Genomic DNA, 16,824 nt, shown 5'->3' with positions numbered 1-16,824 from the left:
TGCTGCCATCTTGACTCTCACATATGTGACCTTTTGAATAGCATTAGTTCTAATTCCCTAGTGTCTTTAATACACTGTTTCCTGAAGACTCCATCTACCAGAGATGTTTTTGTTTTTGGTACTATATCCAGTCTGTAACCCATTTTGTAATAGAGTACAGTCAACCCCCATAGTTGTGATTTTCTCGTGCCCTCATTCGCAGATTTAACTAAACATGGGTCAGAAATGTTTGGGGTGGCCTGGCCAGTGTGTCTCAGTGGTTAAGCATTAAGAAGTCACAGTTTGATTGCCTGTCAGGGCTCATGCCTGGGTTTCTGATTTGATCCCTACTGGTGGTAACTAATCAGTGATTCTTTCTTATCTTTGATATTTCTATTTCTCTCTCCCTTTTCCTTCCTCTCTGAAATCAATAAAAATATACTTTGAAAAAATATTTGGGGTGAAAATGTTACATTGTTGCTACAGTGTACTGTGTAGTTAGGTCTACAATAGTTGCATCTGTATTGAACATGTATAGACTTCTTGTAATTATTCCCTGAACAGTAGGGTATAACAACTATTTACATAGCATTTATGTTGTTTTAGGTATTATAAGTGATCTAGAGATGATTTGAAGTATTTGGGAGGATTAGGTTACTAGTATATGCAAATACTATGCCATTTTACATAAGGAATTTAAACAACCATGGATTTTGATATTCACAGGGGTCCTGCATCTAACTCTCCAATATTATGAGAGATAGCTGGATTGTCTTAAAAACCTATAGCAGAAGTATTTGGGGGTTCAGAGAAAAAAATAGAGGCAACTTGCTGTATTATATATGACTGTGTGCCTTTGTTTCATATGCTGGTTTAAAAGAATCTTACTGCCCTAACCAGTTTGGCTCAGTGGATGGAGCGTTGGCCTGTGGACTCAAGGGTCCCAGGTTTGATTCCAGTCAAGGGCATGTACCTTGGTTGCAGGCACATCTCCAATAGGGGGTGTGCAGGAGGCAGCTGATGAATGTTTCTCTCTCATCGATGTTTCTAGCTCTCAATCCCTCTCCCTTCTTCTCTGTAAAAAAAAAAAAAAATCAATAAAATATATTTTTAAAAATAAATGAATAAAAAATAAAAGAATCTTACTAATAATAGAGTAATATGCAAATTGTTGGAACACCGTCACAGTAACCACCAATCAGCAGGCTGCGTGTGCAACAGGTGTGAGTGGGCGGGGATTTGCAGCAACAGGGTCTTGTATCACGTCATTCGTGTGGCTCCACTGGGGATCCAGAGACCTCTGTGCACTCTGCCAGGTGTCCCACGGGCTCTGCAGCCTGGCCCAGGAACGGGGCCCGCTGCGTGCCTCCACTGGGGAGCCCAAATCCTAGCCTACCTAAAACAATGTTGTGTGCCATCATATCAGTAAGAAAGGGACATCCCACACTTGCCTGGGGCATCTAAGTCACTGTAATAAAACCTTCGCAAACAGCTCAGCCAGCATGCTTCATTTAAATTGAGCCTTCTCCCCCGCAGTGAATGGTCCCAACTCTCCCTGGATCAGGCAGGTTCCCATGGAGCACAATCTCCATGCAATACAATGAGGCCCAGTTTCATCCCTGGTGATCTCGTGCATTAGCTCGGGGTATCGGGGAAGGAAGGAAAAAGGCATCACCCAGGGCAGCTCAGGCGAGCATAAGAAGGAAACCATGTCTGGAAGATGACTCCTCTGTCACCCCCTTCAACGTGTCCTTTTATATGGGAGTCTCAGTTCACCCAAAAAAAGAACGTGACCATAGGATCAAACTCAAACCCCAAAGCCCTTTCTCTGGAAGAACACATTCTGATGGCCTGGTGTTTTCCACCTCACCCTCCTCACACCCAAAGCTTGAACACATGTTTGGATTCAAATCGCATAGCTATGCAGCGCAGTCTTTGCCATTGGAGTCTATCCAAGGTCAAGGTTGTTGCACTCCTGCCCCGCCCCAAGGCAGGGAATTCAGGTGCAGCAAGTGCTGCTCCAGCCTCCCTCTGGTCCCCAGCAGACGCTCAGCTTTTGCAGACCCTGCTACCGGCTGCCTGGCCCTGCCCAGCCCAGGGCTGGAGCCATCACACAGCAGGCACACACACCATCTCCCCAGCACCAGCTTCTGGTGCCTTGCAGGAGCTCATTCTGGTGCCAGAGGAGTGGCAAACAAGAGCCCTGGAACCAAACAAACAGGATCCACTATCAAATTTCTATATATTATGAATAACTAGAAAGTGTGTGTTTTTTTTGCCAGTAGGTCTGAGAAGAGATACCCTTTATATTAACATTTTTATGTAATGATATTCACTAACAGTAGTAAGAGTTGCTACACCCTATTTTATTACCTTTGTACCAAGATAGGCACATGCCAAAACCTTTATTCATTGTTGAACATTTGAAAATGGAACCTGTATTTCTTCTGTTGCTTAATTGTCACTTATTCCTAATCTGTCCCTCTCCCCAAATATGAAAATGTGAAAAACTTAAGCCATATTGTGTTATTAATTATTTTTTGGGGGGGAAGGGGGCGTTGTTTTTTTTAATTTTTTTATTGTTTGAAGTATTACAAATAGTAGTACATATGTCCCTTTTATCCCCCATTGACCTCCCCCCGGCCTCCCCAACCCCCCAGTACATGCCCTCACCTGCCTCCCCCCCAGTGTCTTGTATCCATTGGTTATGCTTATATGCATGAGTACAGGTCCTTCGGTTGATCTCTTACAGTCCCCCTGCCCCAACCTGCCCTGCCTTCCCGCTGTAGTTTGGCAGACTGTTCAATGCTTCTTTGCCTCTGTATCTGTTTTCCCTATTTCTTTCCTTTAAAAAATCTTGCCTCTGCAGACTAGAAATAAGCATATAATAACAAAAAAATGTTTGAGTCCCAATTTCAATGTTCAACAGTTCTGAGTCCCAGTTTCAATGTCAAACAGTTCCTTATGTGTACATGTCAGCAATGATATCTGGATGGTTGGCACATGGTGGCAATGCAGGTCCGTCCTTCTCTGGTTTGGTCCTAGGCAACCTGCAGCGAGGCAAGACCAAAAACTAATAAAGGCATATTTTCTATATAATTGATTTGGGATCCTTTTTATTTTTGCCCAAACAATTTTCCTTTGTGTTATTTAGACACCGTGTGTGTTTTTCATGGGTGTCTTGCTGCTAGCATTACAAATAAAAATTAACTTTGTAAAGTAAAAATTTTCTAGATGTAATTTACTTATAGGATATTTTCCTTACATGATATTACCCTACTATCCCCCTCCCCCCCCCCTTTTTTTTATTAATGGAGGCTTTTGTAAATTTTGTAATGCAGTCTTGATAACTTAAAATTTTAATTTTTTGCACAAAAATATGACTACTTTAGGTTCATTGCATGTTCAGGAACTTTACTATGATATGAACTACCAATAGAAATTTTAGTTACTACTTTAGGAACAGCTTTTTGTCCAGTACAATTAAATTTTCTTGAATATTCACTTATTTCAATTAGCCTATTTAAATTAATCTAAAAATTTGATTACTATGTTACTATCAAATTTAATACTCTACCAACAAAGTTTACCCTGTAAATATTAGTGGAAAGGATTATTTGCGTTCTTGAGTAGGCCCTGAGCATTCCTGGTGCTAGGCTGGATTTAGATATAGGGCAGTTGCTGTCGGCCAAGTCTCTGTCTGTTACCTGGGTCCCGATCTGAACTGGGCCAAATCTCTGTCCTCTGTGTCCCAATCAGAGCTGGGCATGGGAAGCAAAGCAGCCATGAGGGCAGGAGACCTCCCTCAGAAGGGGTGAGGGTTCAGGCCCCTGCAAAGTTGGGGGGGTGAGGGTCTGTGTCCCACCTCTGTTGACCCCCAGTTCTCTCCTGATGGCCCTTTAAATAGGAAGTTTGAGGTGAACACAAAATACAATATATAGATGATGTATTATAGAATTGTACACTTGAACCCTATATCATTTTATTAACCAAAGTCACCCCCAATAAATTCAATAAAAATTAAATATAAATAAATAAATAATAAATAATTGAGTAACTGCTATATTTGTGGTGATAGCAAGGTAAGTCTGGTTCAAATTATACTGGACTCAGGAACTGGTGTTCAAGCAATTAGGGTTCAGATTAGCTATTCTTGACCATTAAATTGTCAAATATGAAGTGGTATTAATATTAGAATTGTAAAAAAAAAAAAAAAAAAAAAAAAAAAAAAAAAAAGCTGGGGTTATTGAGGGAAGTGGAGGAATTGAGAAAAAAAAAAAACAAGGAGAGAGAACTCATGGACATGGACAACATTGTGGTGATTTCAGGGGGAGAGGTAGGTAGAGGTGGATGAGGGCATAAAGGAGATAAATGGTGATGGGAAAAAATAAAATTTAAAATACACTAGAATTGTAAAAAATGACACCTCTTCCTGATATTCAACTTTGAAAATGTATTTACCAGATACAGTGCATTAAAATTTGTGAATAAATCCATAATTTATCTCTACAAGTTAGATAGGCATTTAACTAATTCTTTTTATGGTTTGCTTATTCTGTCGAACAGTTCAGGAAGGAAAAGGACATAAATGGGCTCACAATCACCTTTGAAGCAAAGTGCAGATTTAGAGAGATTCAGATCCTGAAATGACAGATGTTCTGTGATCAGGGTTTAGGCCATAGAGGTTTCTTGTCCAATTAATGGTCAGTTTTCATCATCAGAGACTTTTAGCATAGTTCCCTTTTCACTGCAGAGGTGGGGGATAGAATGGGTACTATGCTTTTTTGAAAAGCAGCATGAAATTAATAGTTGATTTGGAAATTCTACAAGGATAAAAGAAGAAATGTAGTCATATTCTTTTGCCAGACTTAATTTTAGAAATTTATTTCAGTCTTACTTTCTTCAGGCAAAAACTGCAAACCAGCGTTCTGATTCCCACCTCAGTGTTATTGTTGGTGCATGATGCCCCTTCCTGGGCTCAAACTCTAGTCTATTTCTGGTTACCAATTTTTAAATAAAGAGCACTATTGAATTAACAAATACAATTTTTTATTTTACAAATTGTTGTACACTGAAGGAAATTAAGTTTTCTTTTTTACATAGGAAGAAATTCTAATAAAACAGTATCAGTTCAAAATGTGATTTGGAAATTATTTTTTTTCTACTGCTGGAGTTGATAATAAATGTACACAATTCATTTTACTGGCTTAGTCCATATTCTTCTTAGAATTGAATGTCTTATATATAGGAGACATTTGCAAGTGCCTAGACTCTAGGCTCTAGGGAAGAGACTATATTGTATTCCTTTCTGTAACTCTAAGGCCTAGCACAGTGTCTGGCATACATATAGATACAACAAAACAAAACAAAACAAAACAAAAAACCCTTAATGAATGAAATTAGAGGTACTTTCTTTTCTATAATTGCTCCTATAAGAAGGTTAATTGAACCATATCTTGATTTTATTAGTACTGTGTCTTAATCAACTGATCTGTCAAACCATATTTTGCTTCTTAAGCCTGGTACTTTCCAAAGGTGATAGTTGGTATGGTGAAATTTTGGATTAAAATGTGGAAAACTTGGCAGCTTGTACAAGAGTCTATATATTGATCAACATTAGTTTTAAAGATCAACTATAATGCCCTAGCTGGTTTTGCTCAGTGGATGGAGCATCAGCCTGCAGACTGAAGGGTCCTGGGTTCAATTTCAGTCAAGGGCACATGCCCAGGTTGTGAGCTCGATCCCCAGTAGGGGGTGTGCAGTAGATAGCCAATCAATGACTCTCATTCTTGCTGTTTCTGCCTCTCTCCCTCTCCCTTCCTCTCTGAAATCAATAAAAATATATATCTATCCTATATAATAAAGAGCTAATATGCTAATTAGACTAAACAGCAGGATGACTGTCCCAACAACTGTCTGGACGAAGTAGGGGCTATAAGGGCTGGCCGAAGCTGCAAGGGGCTGCAAGGGCTGAGTCCCTTGCATAAATTTCATATATCAGGCCTCTAGTCTATAATAATAAAATCCTAAGTGACCATTGCAACAAAATGGACAACCGAACAGGCTGCTTGGGGAGACTAGGCTGGCATGGGGGTTAGTGAGGGACAACCTAACAACTGAACAGCAGGCTATGTGGGGTGACCAGGCCAGCAGGGGGATTTGTGGGAGACAACCAAACAACCGAGAAGCAGACTGCATGGGGAGACCAGGCCTGCAGGGGAGGCTGTTGGGAGCAACTAGGTTGGCAGGGGTGGGGGGTGGGCAGTTAGGGGTGACCAGGCCAGCACAGGGGGTGGTTAGAGGCAATCAGACAGGCAGGCAGGTGAGCAGTTAGGAGCCAGTGGTCCTGGATTGGGAGAGGCCAGGATCATGCCTGAACAGTTGAACATCCCCTGAGGGTTCCCAGATTAGAGATGGTGTAGGCTGGGCTAAGGAGACCCCTCACTCCGTGCACAAATTTTGTGTACTGGGTCTCTAGTATATATATAAAAGGTTAATATGCTAAGCGTCCTTCCCTCCATCCAGGTAATGACATCATGTAGCAATGCCCAGTTTCCTCTCCCTAGCAATGACTAGCCTCCTTGCAGTTTCTTCAGCCCAAGAACATAACTTGCTTTATAGCCAGGTGGAAATACTTTACATTATAACAAAATGTCTGTGAAGTGTTTTCTCATGCCTCATCTCATTTGATTCTCACAGAAGTCCTAGAGTAGGTACATAGGAGACTCACAGGAATCCAATTTTCTTTTCACTAGATAGAAGATGGAGATTTAGAAAGCTTAGAAACTTTACCTGACTAAAAAGAAATAAGAAATGGTGGGCCTTGAAAATGACTTCAGGTTTTCTCACAGTGTAGAATGGTCAAGCACTGCTGCAGTTAAATATTTTATCCTTTGTTCTCCCTGTGCAATCTACAATAATAATCTGCTTTGTGTTGATATTTACTGCTGGGTTGCTGACAATTACCTGAAAGAGAATTTGGAGTGTTTCACTGGGCTGGAAAAAGTTTAGCTAAATCAGAAAGCAGGCCTAATTAAGCAAGTTTGTTAAAAGGCTAAGTTGACTCGCATATGTGTGATACATATAAAGCTCTCGCTGGCACTAATCAAATGCGTGCGTTTGATCTGTCATTGTCAATCGTGAATTTCTATTATAGAGAAAGGATGAACATCCCCTGTTCATCCTTTAAAATATTTCTTCTAATTTACTTTCAATGTGCATGAATTCGTGAACCAGGCCACTAGTGTGTGTGTGTGTGTGTGTGTGTGTGTTTAAAGATTAACTGTAAGGATGCTTTGAAGAAATATCAATAATTTTAAAGATTGTAATATAACTTTTAATTTAATGTTGTACTACTATGAATAAATTGATAATCCAAATTCTGCAGCACAAAGAACATATATTCATCAGTATGTAAGTGGAACTGTGGTACATCTACACAATGGAATACTACGCTGCTGTAAAAAAGAAGGAACTCTTACCATTTGCAGCAGCATGGATGGACCTGGAGAGCATTATGCTAAGTGAAATAAGCCAATCTGAGAAAGATAAATGTCACATGATCTCACTCATTTGTGGAATATAATGAACAAAAATAGATCCAAAGACACATAAGCATCAAACAGACCATCTAACCTCAGAGGGAAGGCAGGACAAGAGGGTAAGAGATCAACCAAAAAACTTTTATGCCTACGTATAAACATAACTCATAGACACAGACAGTAGGAGGGTGAGGGCAATGGGGGGAAAGGAGACATATGTAATACTTCAAACAATAAAGAATTTATATTTTTAAAAAAGAACAACAACAACAAAAAGAACATATATTCATTCAATGTATAGGTTGATTATCTGTTAATTGCACTTGGTTTTTTGAGGGCCAAAACTCCTACCTTTGAAGATCAATTCTAATAAACACTTGAGAAGTGCTTTGAGTTTCTCTAGGAAGGGAATGGGAATATCAGAATTACATCCTTCCAAATAGCCAATAGATTATATTTTACTCATCCCCTTGAAAAATGCCAGTCTTTATATTTTCTAATTCTTGTTTAAGATGAGAAAATCTTCTGGCTTTTGTGTATGTGTTTTCAATGTTCACTTTCTATTCCTCAACACACCAGAAATTAGAGAGATTAGACATTCAGAATAAGTTCTGAATAAGACCACATATATAGTACTTATAATAAATGACTAACTTAACATACAGAATATGTCTTGTGATTCTTTAAAAAGAAATTACAAAGTCATTAATTTTAATGTGAGAAGTTTGAAACTAGCTGAAACATAGTAATGGCCCCTTAAATCTCTAATATTTTAAGGACTGAGAAAGCTTGAGGGAGAAAAAAGTTAGCAAAGCCTGTGTTAGCAACACACACACACACACACACACACACACACACACACACCCCAATCAGAAAAGATTTCTTTTCCTGTTCCACACAAAGAAGTCTGACCCTGGCTAGTGTGGTTCAGTTGGTTGAGCATTATCTGGTGCACTGAAAGGTCACCTGTTAGATTCCTGGTCAGGGTTGTGCCCATGTTGTGGGTTCGAACCCTGGTTGGGACATATGCAAGAGAATCGATGTTTCTCTCTCACATTGATGCTTCTCTATCTCACTCCCTGTCCTTTCCTCTCTCTCTAAAATAAAATTAATAAAAAATAATAAAAATCTTTGTTTTAAAAAAATAGGTCTGATTGTTCTTCTTTGAAATTTCATGGTACATTTTTTATGGTTTTCAAGAGTAACAACTGGAAAACCAAATTTAACTTGGAATTTTACATAAACTTTGACTGGTTTTTCAAAGTAGGTATGAGTAAGTGAAATGAAAAAACAAAGTAACTTTGTTATAAATTTTGAATTTTATACTGTTTGTATTTTAACTTTTTAAATTTTGTATTAATTTAAGAGAGGGGGAGGGAAAGAGAGAGAGAGAAATTGGTTTTTGTTGTTCCACTTATTTATGCACTCATTTATTGATATTTGTATGTGCCTTGACCAGGGATGGAACTCACAACCAACTTGGCATATTAGGACAACACTTTAACCAACTGAGTATTTACATTTTGACTCTGTTATATACAGTGGTATGCTAGAGTCATCTGGCTTAGCCAATTGTACATATCTTTTTGCAACTCCACATTCATATGGCCATGGGGGTAGTATTTACACCATGGAAATTGAGAAATACTACAAATCAAGAATTCCTGCCGAGACCGGTTTGGCTCAATGGATAGAGCGTCGGCTTGGGGACTGAAGGGACCCGGGTTCGATTCCGGTCAAGGGCATGTACCTTGGTTGCGGGCATATCCCCAGTAGGGGGTGTGCAAGAGGCAGCTGATCGATGACTCTCTCTCATCGATGTTTCTAACTCTCTATCTCTCTCCCTTCCTCTCTGTACAAAATCAATAAAATATATTTTTTTAAAAAAGAATTCCTCCTTTCCCTACCCCAACCTAAGAGACAGCTGTTAACATTTACCACTACCCCACCTCCCAAATGTGCCTATTTAATTTTCATTTTACAATAAAATAATAGCTTTAGATTTCTTTAAAGATATAGAAATGATGTAGAATTGTGGTTAAGAGGAGATACCAGTTGTGCACTTACTAGCATGTGTTATTCTAGGCAAGTTCGTCAACCCTATCTTTAATAGGATAATAGCAATGCCTACCTTATAGGGTTGATATGAAGATGAAATATGTTAATGTATGTAAAGCACTTGGAACAGGGTTTAGTTTATAGATAAATCTTATCTGGCAACCTCAATTATCCAGAGTATAAGACAGGATTCAGGAAGTAAGCAAAATGTCACTGAGCAACCAATATAAATATCAGAGGGTACTTGTACTAAAGCCCTCAAGTTTTCTCTCTGGAAGCCTGTTTTTTTCTTTCTTTAGACGAACTTTTGGTTCAGTTTTTAGAGTTGACAGTAGAGAAACTAAGGAGTGGGAAGAAGTATTTAATAATGAGAGAAAGGAAATAGCTTCTACAGGGCTTAGTAGGTTAGCAGTGATTATTCAAACTTGATTCTGAGGTTCCTAAACCAAGTGACCAGAGGTTTGTGACACCATTAACTGTTATGGAGAACTCTGTAGGAGGAGAAATTTTTAAATAGTTGCAGGAGTCCGGCCAGTATGACTCAGTGGTTGACCGTCGACCTATGAACCAGGAGGTCACTGGTCAATTCTGGGTCGGGTCACATGCCCAGGTTGCAGGCTCCATCCCCAGTGGGGTGCGTGCAGGAGGCAACTGATCAAATGATTCTCATCACATGTTTCTATCTCTCCCTCTTCCTTCCTCTCTGAAATCAATAAAAATTATAAAAATAAATAGTTGCAGGGGTGTGGGCAAGAGGAGGTTTAAAATAATGCTTAGAAATAGGGTTTTTATATGATTAGAAAGCTAATTCAATAGATAGGTGTACTGTGTATATAGCATGTATGAATATGAATTGGGGCAATTGAAGCAGAGTATTGTTCATCCTATCTAATAAAAGAGTAATAAGCAAATTGACTGTCACTCCAAGACACAAGATGGCCACCCCCATGTGGTCAAAGGTGGCTGCCCCCCTGTAGACACAAAATGGCCTGCAGGGGAGGGCAGTTAGGGAGGACCAGGCCAGCAGAGGAGGGCAGTTGGGAGAGACCAGGCCAGGATGGGAAGGCAATTGGAGAGACCCAGGCCTGCAGGGGAGGGCAGTTGGGGACAATCAGGCCAGCAGGGGAGGGCAGTTGGGGGACACTAGGACTGCAGAGGAGACCAGTTGGTGGGGGGCAGGCCCTCAGTGGAGGACAGTTGGGGGGGGGACTCAAGCCTGCAGGGGAGGGCAGTTGTGGGGGACTAGGCCTGCAGTGCAGGACAGTTGGGGGGGAACCCAGACCTGCAGGGGAGAGTAGTTGGGGGGACCAGGCCTGCAAGGGAGGGCAGTTGTGGGTAATCAAGCCAGCAAGGGAGGGCAGTTGTGGGTAATCAGGCCACCAGGGCGGATAGTTGGGGTGACCAAGCCAGCAGAGGAAGGCAGTTGGGGGAGACCAGGCCAGCAAGGGAGGGAAGTTGGGAGAGACCGAGGCCTGCAGGAGAGGGCAGTTTGAGTGGACAAGACCACAGGGGAGGGCAGTTGAGGGGGGCCAGGCTGGCAGGGAAGGGCAGTTAGGAGTAATCGGGCTGGCCAGGAAGCAGTTAGGCATTGATCAGGTTGACAGGAGATGGTTAGGGGGGGATCAGGATGGCAGGCAGAAGCAGTTAGGGACAATCAGGCAAAGGCAGATGAACAGTTGGGAGCCAACAGTCCTGGATTGTGAGAGGGATGTCCGACCACCCACTGGGATCGGGCCTAAACAGGAGGTTGGACATCCCTCAAGGGGTCCCAGATTGGAGAGGATGCAGGCTGGGCTGAGGGGCACCCCTCTGCCCCCGTACACAAATTTCATGCACCGGGCCTCTAGTTATGTATAAACAATGTATTTCCCCATCTGCCCACAATGGCAGTATGTTCCTGAGCACCCAACTCATATCTTCTAAAAAAATGAAAACTTATTTCTATTAATCAAAAAAGTTTAGAAAAACATATCTGTGATCAAAAAGAAATATTTAAAATTATAATATATTCCCAAACCTGCTTTTTAGAATCACCCATGCTTTCAAAGTCTATACAGGTTATGTAATTAATCAAAACTTGATAACAAGAAATTTTCCTAATAGATGTCTTATAGAGAAAAGACAAAGTCTGTGTTTTTAGTGCCAAAGCTAGAAATGTGAAACCCCCAATAAATAGAAAAATGAGCCACTCTTCTTGCAAAATAACCAATTCTTTAGACACATAAAGGATACTGATTCAAATATTAATAGAAGAAAAATATACAACAAAAATCATTTAAGACTTCTTTACTTTTTGTGGCTTTTGAGGTTTTCACCCATGTAAATGAGAAAATAAGTCATTGATGTCTGCCAAACTGAGTGATTGCAAATGAGTCAGTAAAGTTATAAAAGGGTTTAATTATTTTTTAAAAAATATATTTTATTGATTTTTTTTTTTACAGAGAGGAAGGGAGAGAGATAGAGAGCTAGAAACGTTGATGAGAGAGAAACATCGACCAGCTGCCTCCTGCACACCCCCAACCGGGGATGTGCCCGCAACCAATGTACATGCCCTTGACCGGAATCGAACCTGGGACCTTTCAGTCCGCAGACCGACGCTCTACCACTGAGCCAAACCGGTTTCGGTTAAAAGGGTTTAATTAAATGGCTATCATGTATAAAAATGATCTTTTAGAACTTTAAAAAAAATCTGTAATAATACCTTATAAATACCTTATTTTTAAATCAGTAATTTCAAGTAAAGAGATGATCTTTATCTTTTGAAGATTTTGGCCACTGAGGATCATAAATTTAAAGGATTACTTGGGTAATAATTCTGCTATGTATATTGCCATTTAAGGTTTGTACTCTTAATTTGACTTAAGTGTTAATTCTCTTTTCATATTATACTTTTGCAATTAAAATCCTAGTCTGAAGGGCCTTTTAGAATTATGTGTATGTGTTTGTTTACTTGCAAGTATGGCTTTGTTTTTTTCCCTTAACCTAATATCGGTGGGAGTTTCTCTGGTTGGTAATTTCTTAACATTCAAAGACCTCTGTTCTTTTTCTTCAGATTATCTGTCTCAGGTCATATAAACTAGAAGGAATATAAACTTTGATAAGCACTGAAATGGCATGAGTAATTTGACATCCTCATAACATTGGGAATGATAATATTTGTCCCTTTCTGTTTTCACAAGATTTATATAGTTCAGGAGGGAAGACTTGTCTGCTCCACTCCAGCCTGCCCGGACAGGTCTGCTCTATTTGGCTTCCTCCCACCAAAACAGAACAGCTCCATTCTCCAGCAAGACAGCGTGGGTTGTACAGCCCCAGCTAGGGAAATGCAGTCTTGGGTAAAAAGGAAAAGTAGCTCCCAGAGTCAGAGAGGAACTTACTTATATAGAGAAGTCCCCACCCATGGCCCCTGATTGGTCTTTTCTTATGCAAATGAGGAGTCCAAATTCTCACAGTTTGGTCAAAAAAACTCTGTCCTGATTTATTAGAATGGAGCCACACAGATTGGTTGGTGAAGATGTTGATGAGGATATAGCTATGCATCTTCAATTAGCTGAGGAAAGTCTCACTCCTATTGGTTGAAATAATTCCAGGAATTTCTTTATAAAAGTTGTCTCAATGTCAGGAACACAGTGCAGGAAGGCAGTTCAGTGCAGGTCACAAGTTTAGTTCAGGCTTCTGTCTGAAGCACCACTTGAATGAGAGGCCCCTGTTGAGTAATGGCTGCTGAGCTCCGTGTATAAATTTGAGCCGAATCAGTCACTGGGAGCTCTTATTAGTAGGTATCATCATTCTCCAGGTCAACAAGACTAAGTAATAAATTTAGTCTACTTTCAGGCTTGATTTTAGTTGGTGTTGAATAGTAACATACATTTCTATCAATATGTTGTACACTTGTGCTTGTAAGCATTATTTGCCTCAAATTACTAATCTGGATATATAAGTTCTTATACTTTTAGGAAGTGATCTCATAAGATAGTTTATCACCTTATTAATTGGGAAATGTATAGTTAAATATTTCTCTTTCCCAAATCTCAGATTCTCTAGGATATAAGCCATATTTTTGTACCATCCACGGAACTGTTAGTCTTTTAGAAAGCCTTAATTTAAGAGCAAACTGTGACACCGACTGAATACTGTTGAATTATAAGAGGTTAACCTGAGGATAGGAAAGTATTTATTACATATCACAGCTTCCTTACTAAATTGAATTCCTTAAGATCAGTAACCAATATAGATTCCCTATAACTTATATATGTTTATATTCCCTATAACTTATCTATGCATAGTTCATGCCCCCTCCAAAAAAAAAAAATCTTAATTGAATGAATAAGTATCCTCCCTTCATCTAATTGGGAATCATTTAAAATCAGTTTAGTCCTTGAATTTTTATATTAAGAATGCTTTGCCAAACTAAAACTAAATTTCTTTTCTTTTATAGGTGCAGGCGACATTGTTGCCATCATGATTGGCAATCTGAAAGGCACAAAAATTCTGCAATCAATTCAAAAAGGCATACAAGTAACAATGGTCATCGAAGTAGGGAAAAAACATGGCCCTTGGGTGAATCACTATTCAATTTTTCTTGTTTCTGTGTCCTTTTTTATTATTACGGCAGCAACTGTGGGCTATTTTATCTTTTATTCTGCTAGAAGATTACGGAATGCAAGAGCTCAAAACAGAAAGCAGGTTTGTAATGGTCTTTTCTTCCAATTTAAAAACATTTTACTATTTTAATTTCAATTTCAGTGTCATGCATTTTAATACATTTCACTTGCTAGACAATGATCCATGCATGTGTTTTATGAACTGTATGGTTTTTAAAAGTATGTCAGCTTTCATCATGTCAAATCTTTTAATTTCTGTAAATTGTCTATGGCCTTAATCCTGCCTGATTAAGTCTTCTAACACCTCATTTTGGAGTACAGCCAGGATTTTAATTATATATGGGTATAAATACATATGTTCTTTTAAATATTTGTTCTAAATTACAGAAGCATTTTATACTCAATATAGAAAATTTAGAAATTAGAAAGCATGAGAGAAAAAAAATCTTCATCAAAACCCCAAATAACAAAAAAAAAATAGTCACCGCACAAAGATAACCACTGTTGCCCTGGCTGGTTTGGCTCAGTGGATAGAGCATCAGCTTTCGGACTGAAGGGTCCCAGGTTTGATTCCAGTCAAGGGCACATGCCCTGGTTGTGGGCTTGATCCCCAGTAGGGGGGCATGCAGGAAGCAGCCAATCAATGATTCTCTCTCATCATTAATGTTTCTATCTCTCTCTCTCCCTCTCCCTTACTCTCTGAAACCAATATATATATATATATATATATATATATATATATATATATATATATATATATATATATTTAAAGTAACCACTGTTATTTTACATGTATATGTGTGCTTGAGCATGTGTGTATTTTCATGTGGGGCTAGGGCTGGAAAAAGAGACTAGGCTGAATGTTATGAGAAGGCAAGTTTGAAGATATAATTGTGCATAATATAGTGCTAAGCTCCAGTCAGAGTCACATATTCATAATTTCCACCATATTTTAACGACTGGTATATAAACAAGTACAAAGAATATAAATAATAGAGGAAAAATACTAAAGCATCATTGAACATAGAAGTACCCACAGTTGTGTGACATTGATCCTACTACCTTTAAACTGTCTGTCACTTCCCTGACATCCTCACTTCTCTCCCTACCAGCTTAACTTCCATGATCACTCCCATGCATATGTCTTAAGTTCCCTTGGCCCTTCTCCCTCTTTGTCATACTTGCTGTCAAAGTCCAACCCTGGTCAAGTCCTATTTCTCACCTACCCTATACCTGCACTTTGCATAGCTAAACTAACAGGAAAACATTTATATATATACAGACTGACCATAAACTCAGTGATCCCTTAATGCTGCCCAACAATCATACTGTTTTCTTAGACATTTCTTCTCCTTTCCTAGGTGACTAATCATACATGTTCTGTTCTTCTCAAACTTCCAACACCTACTCCAACTTTACTCTCAACTTGTATTTTGGATCTTATTCCACTGAAAAAATTGAAGTAATCAAAAGAGTACTTCCACAAGCTCCTCCACACCTACCCATCTATCTGCATCTATGTCCTCTGCTTTGGCTTCTGTTAATGTGCATACACAAACATGATATTATTGCTTCCATTTTCTTTTTTTAAAATATATTTTATTGATTTTTTACAGAGAGGAAGAGAGAGGGATAGAGAGTTAGAAACATTGATCAGCTGCCTCTTGCACACCCTCTACTGGGGATGTGCCCGCAACCGAGGTACATGCCCTTTAACCGGAATTGAACCTGGGACCTTTCAGTGTGCAGGTGGATGCTCTATCCACTGAGCCAAACTGGTTTCGGCTTTCTTCCATTTTCAAAAGAACTTTTCTTGACTTCAGGACAGAAACCTTGAAGTTATTCTTTTTCCTTTTTTTCCTCTCACTTCCCATATAACTTCCATAAGCAAATACTATTGGTTCTACCTTCATTATATATCCAGAATCTGATTACTTCTTACCATTGCCACTGTTTCCACCCTGTTCCTAGCCACTATCATCTCTCACCTCCTCCAAATTTCAAATATTTCTACCATGTCAACATGGTGAAAACACCCTAGTTATGTCTCCAGAATGCTCAGTAGTGATTTAATACTTTCAGCTGTTCATATGTTAGGGGCAAGAATACATTTTTATGTGAACTGAGAACTTCCTCCAAAGGCCATGATATTTTGCCACTTCATGCACTTTTTCTCCAGTAATCGAAGATTAACCCAATTTATTTGGGAGTGAGGGTTTCTGTATGGCAAGCAAGTTCACTGAATTTCAGAACAAATTAGAATTGTAATCTTATTGTAAAACCTTCATAATTATTAGACAACAGCATATGTTAATGAGTGATGATTATTTAAGTATTTAAAATTAATTGACTTCTGTCCTTCTCAAAGAAGCAGCTATCACATTGGTGGCAGGTTCAGCTTGTTATTAGCTATAATCAAAAGGATGTTTCAAATTCCTGTGCCAGACCATTCAATAATTTCAGTGTTAACATTTGACATTTGTATATTGGGCTGTTTTTATCTTTAAGGTAGGAAAGAAATATGTGTCCTGTATGAGTAACTACTCAAAGGTTATAGTTACAATTATAAGAGTAGTTGGTTTGCTTATGTTTGTGGTGGAGTATGTATTTCTATATTCTAAGTGTAATAAAAACTTTATTAG

At 39.1% G+C, this 16,824-nt stretch overlaps 2 protein-coding genes across 3 annotated transcripts in view; one reads left to right on the top strand and one right to left on the bottom strand.

Moving 5' to 3' along the window:
* MORC4 (MORC family CW-type zinc finger 4) overlaps positions 1-16,824 on the bottom strand; it is a 737,287-nt gene that overhangs the window by 374,308 nt on the left and 346,155 nt on the right. The gene's annotated exons all lie outside the window — the stretch shown is intronic.
* RNF128 (ring finger protein 128) overlaps positions 1-16,824 on the top strand; it is a gene marked incomplete at its 5' end in the record, with an annotated part of 125,534 nt that overhangs the window by 73,442 nt on the left and 35,268 nt on the right. For both annotated transcript variants that reach the window (XM_084870483.1, XM_084870482.1), the window contains one exon: positions 14,017-14,264. In XM_084870483.1, the coding sequence (XP_084726609.1) occupies positions 14,017-14,264 (248 nt within the window). The remainder of the gene's footprint in view (positions 1-14,016; positions 14,265-16,824) is intronic.

Source organism: Pipistrellus hanaki, assembly GCF_964339955.1.
Source record: "Pipistrellus hanaki genome assembly, chromosome: X".
NCBI classification, from domain to species: domain Eukaryota; kingdom Metazoa; phylum Chordata; class Mammalia; order Chiroptera; family Vespertilionidae; genus Pipistrellus; species Pipistrellus hanaki.
Note: the sequence above shows the minus strand (reverse complement) of the source record. Positions and strands in the feature narration are given on the sequence as shown.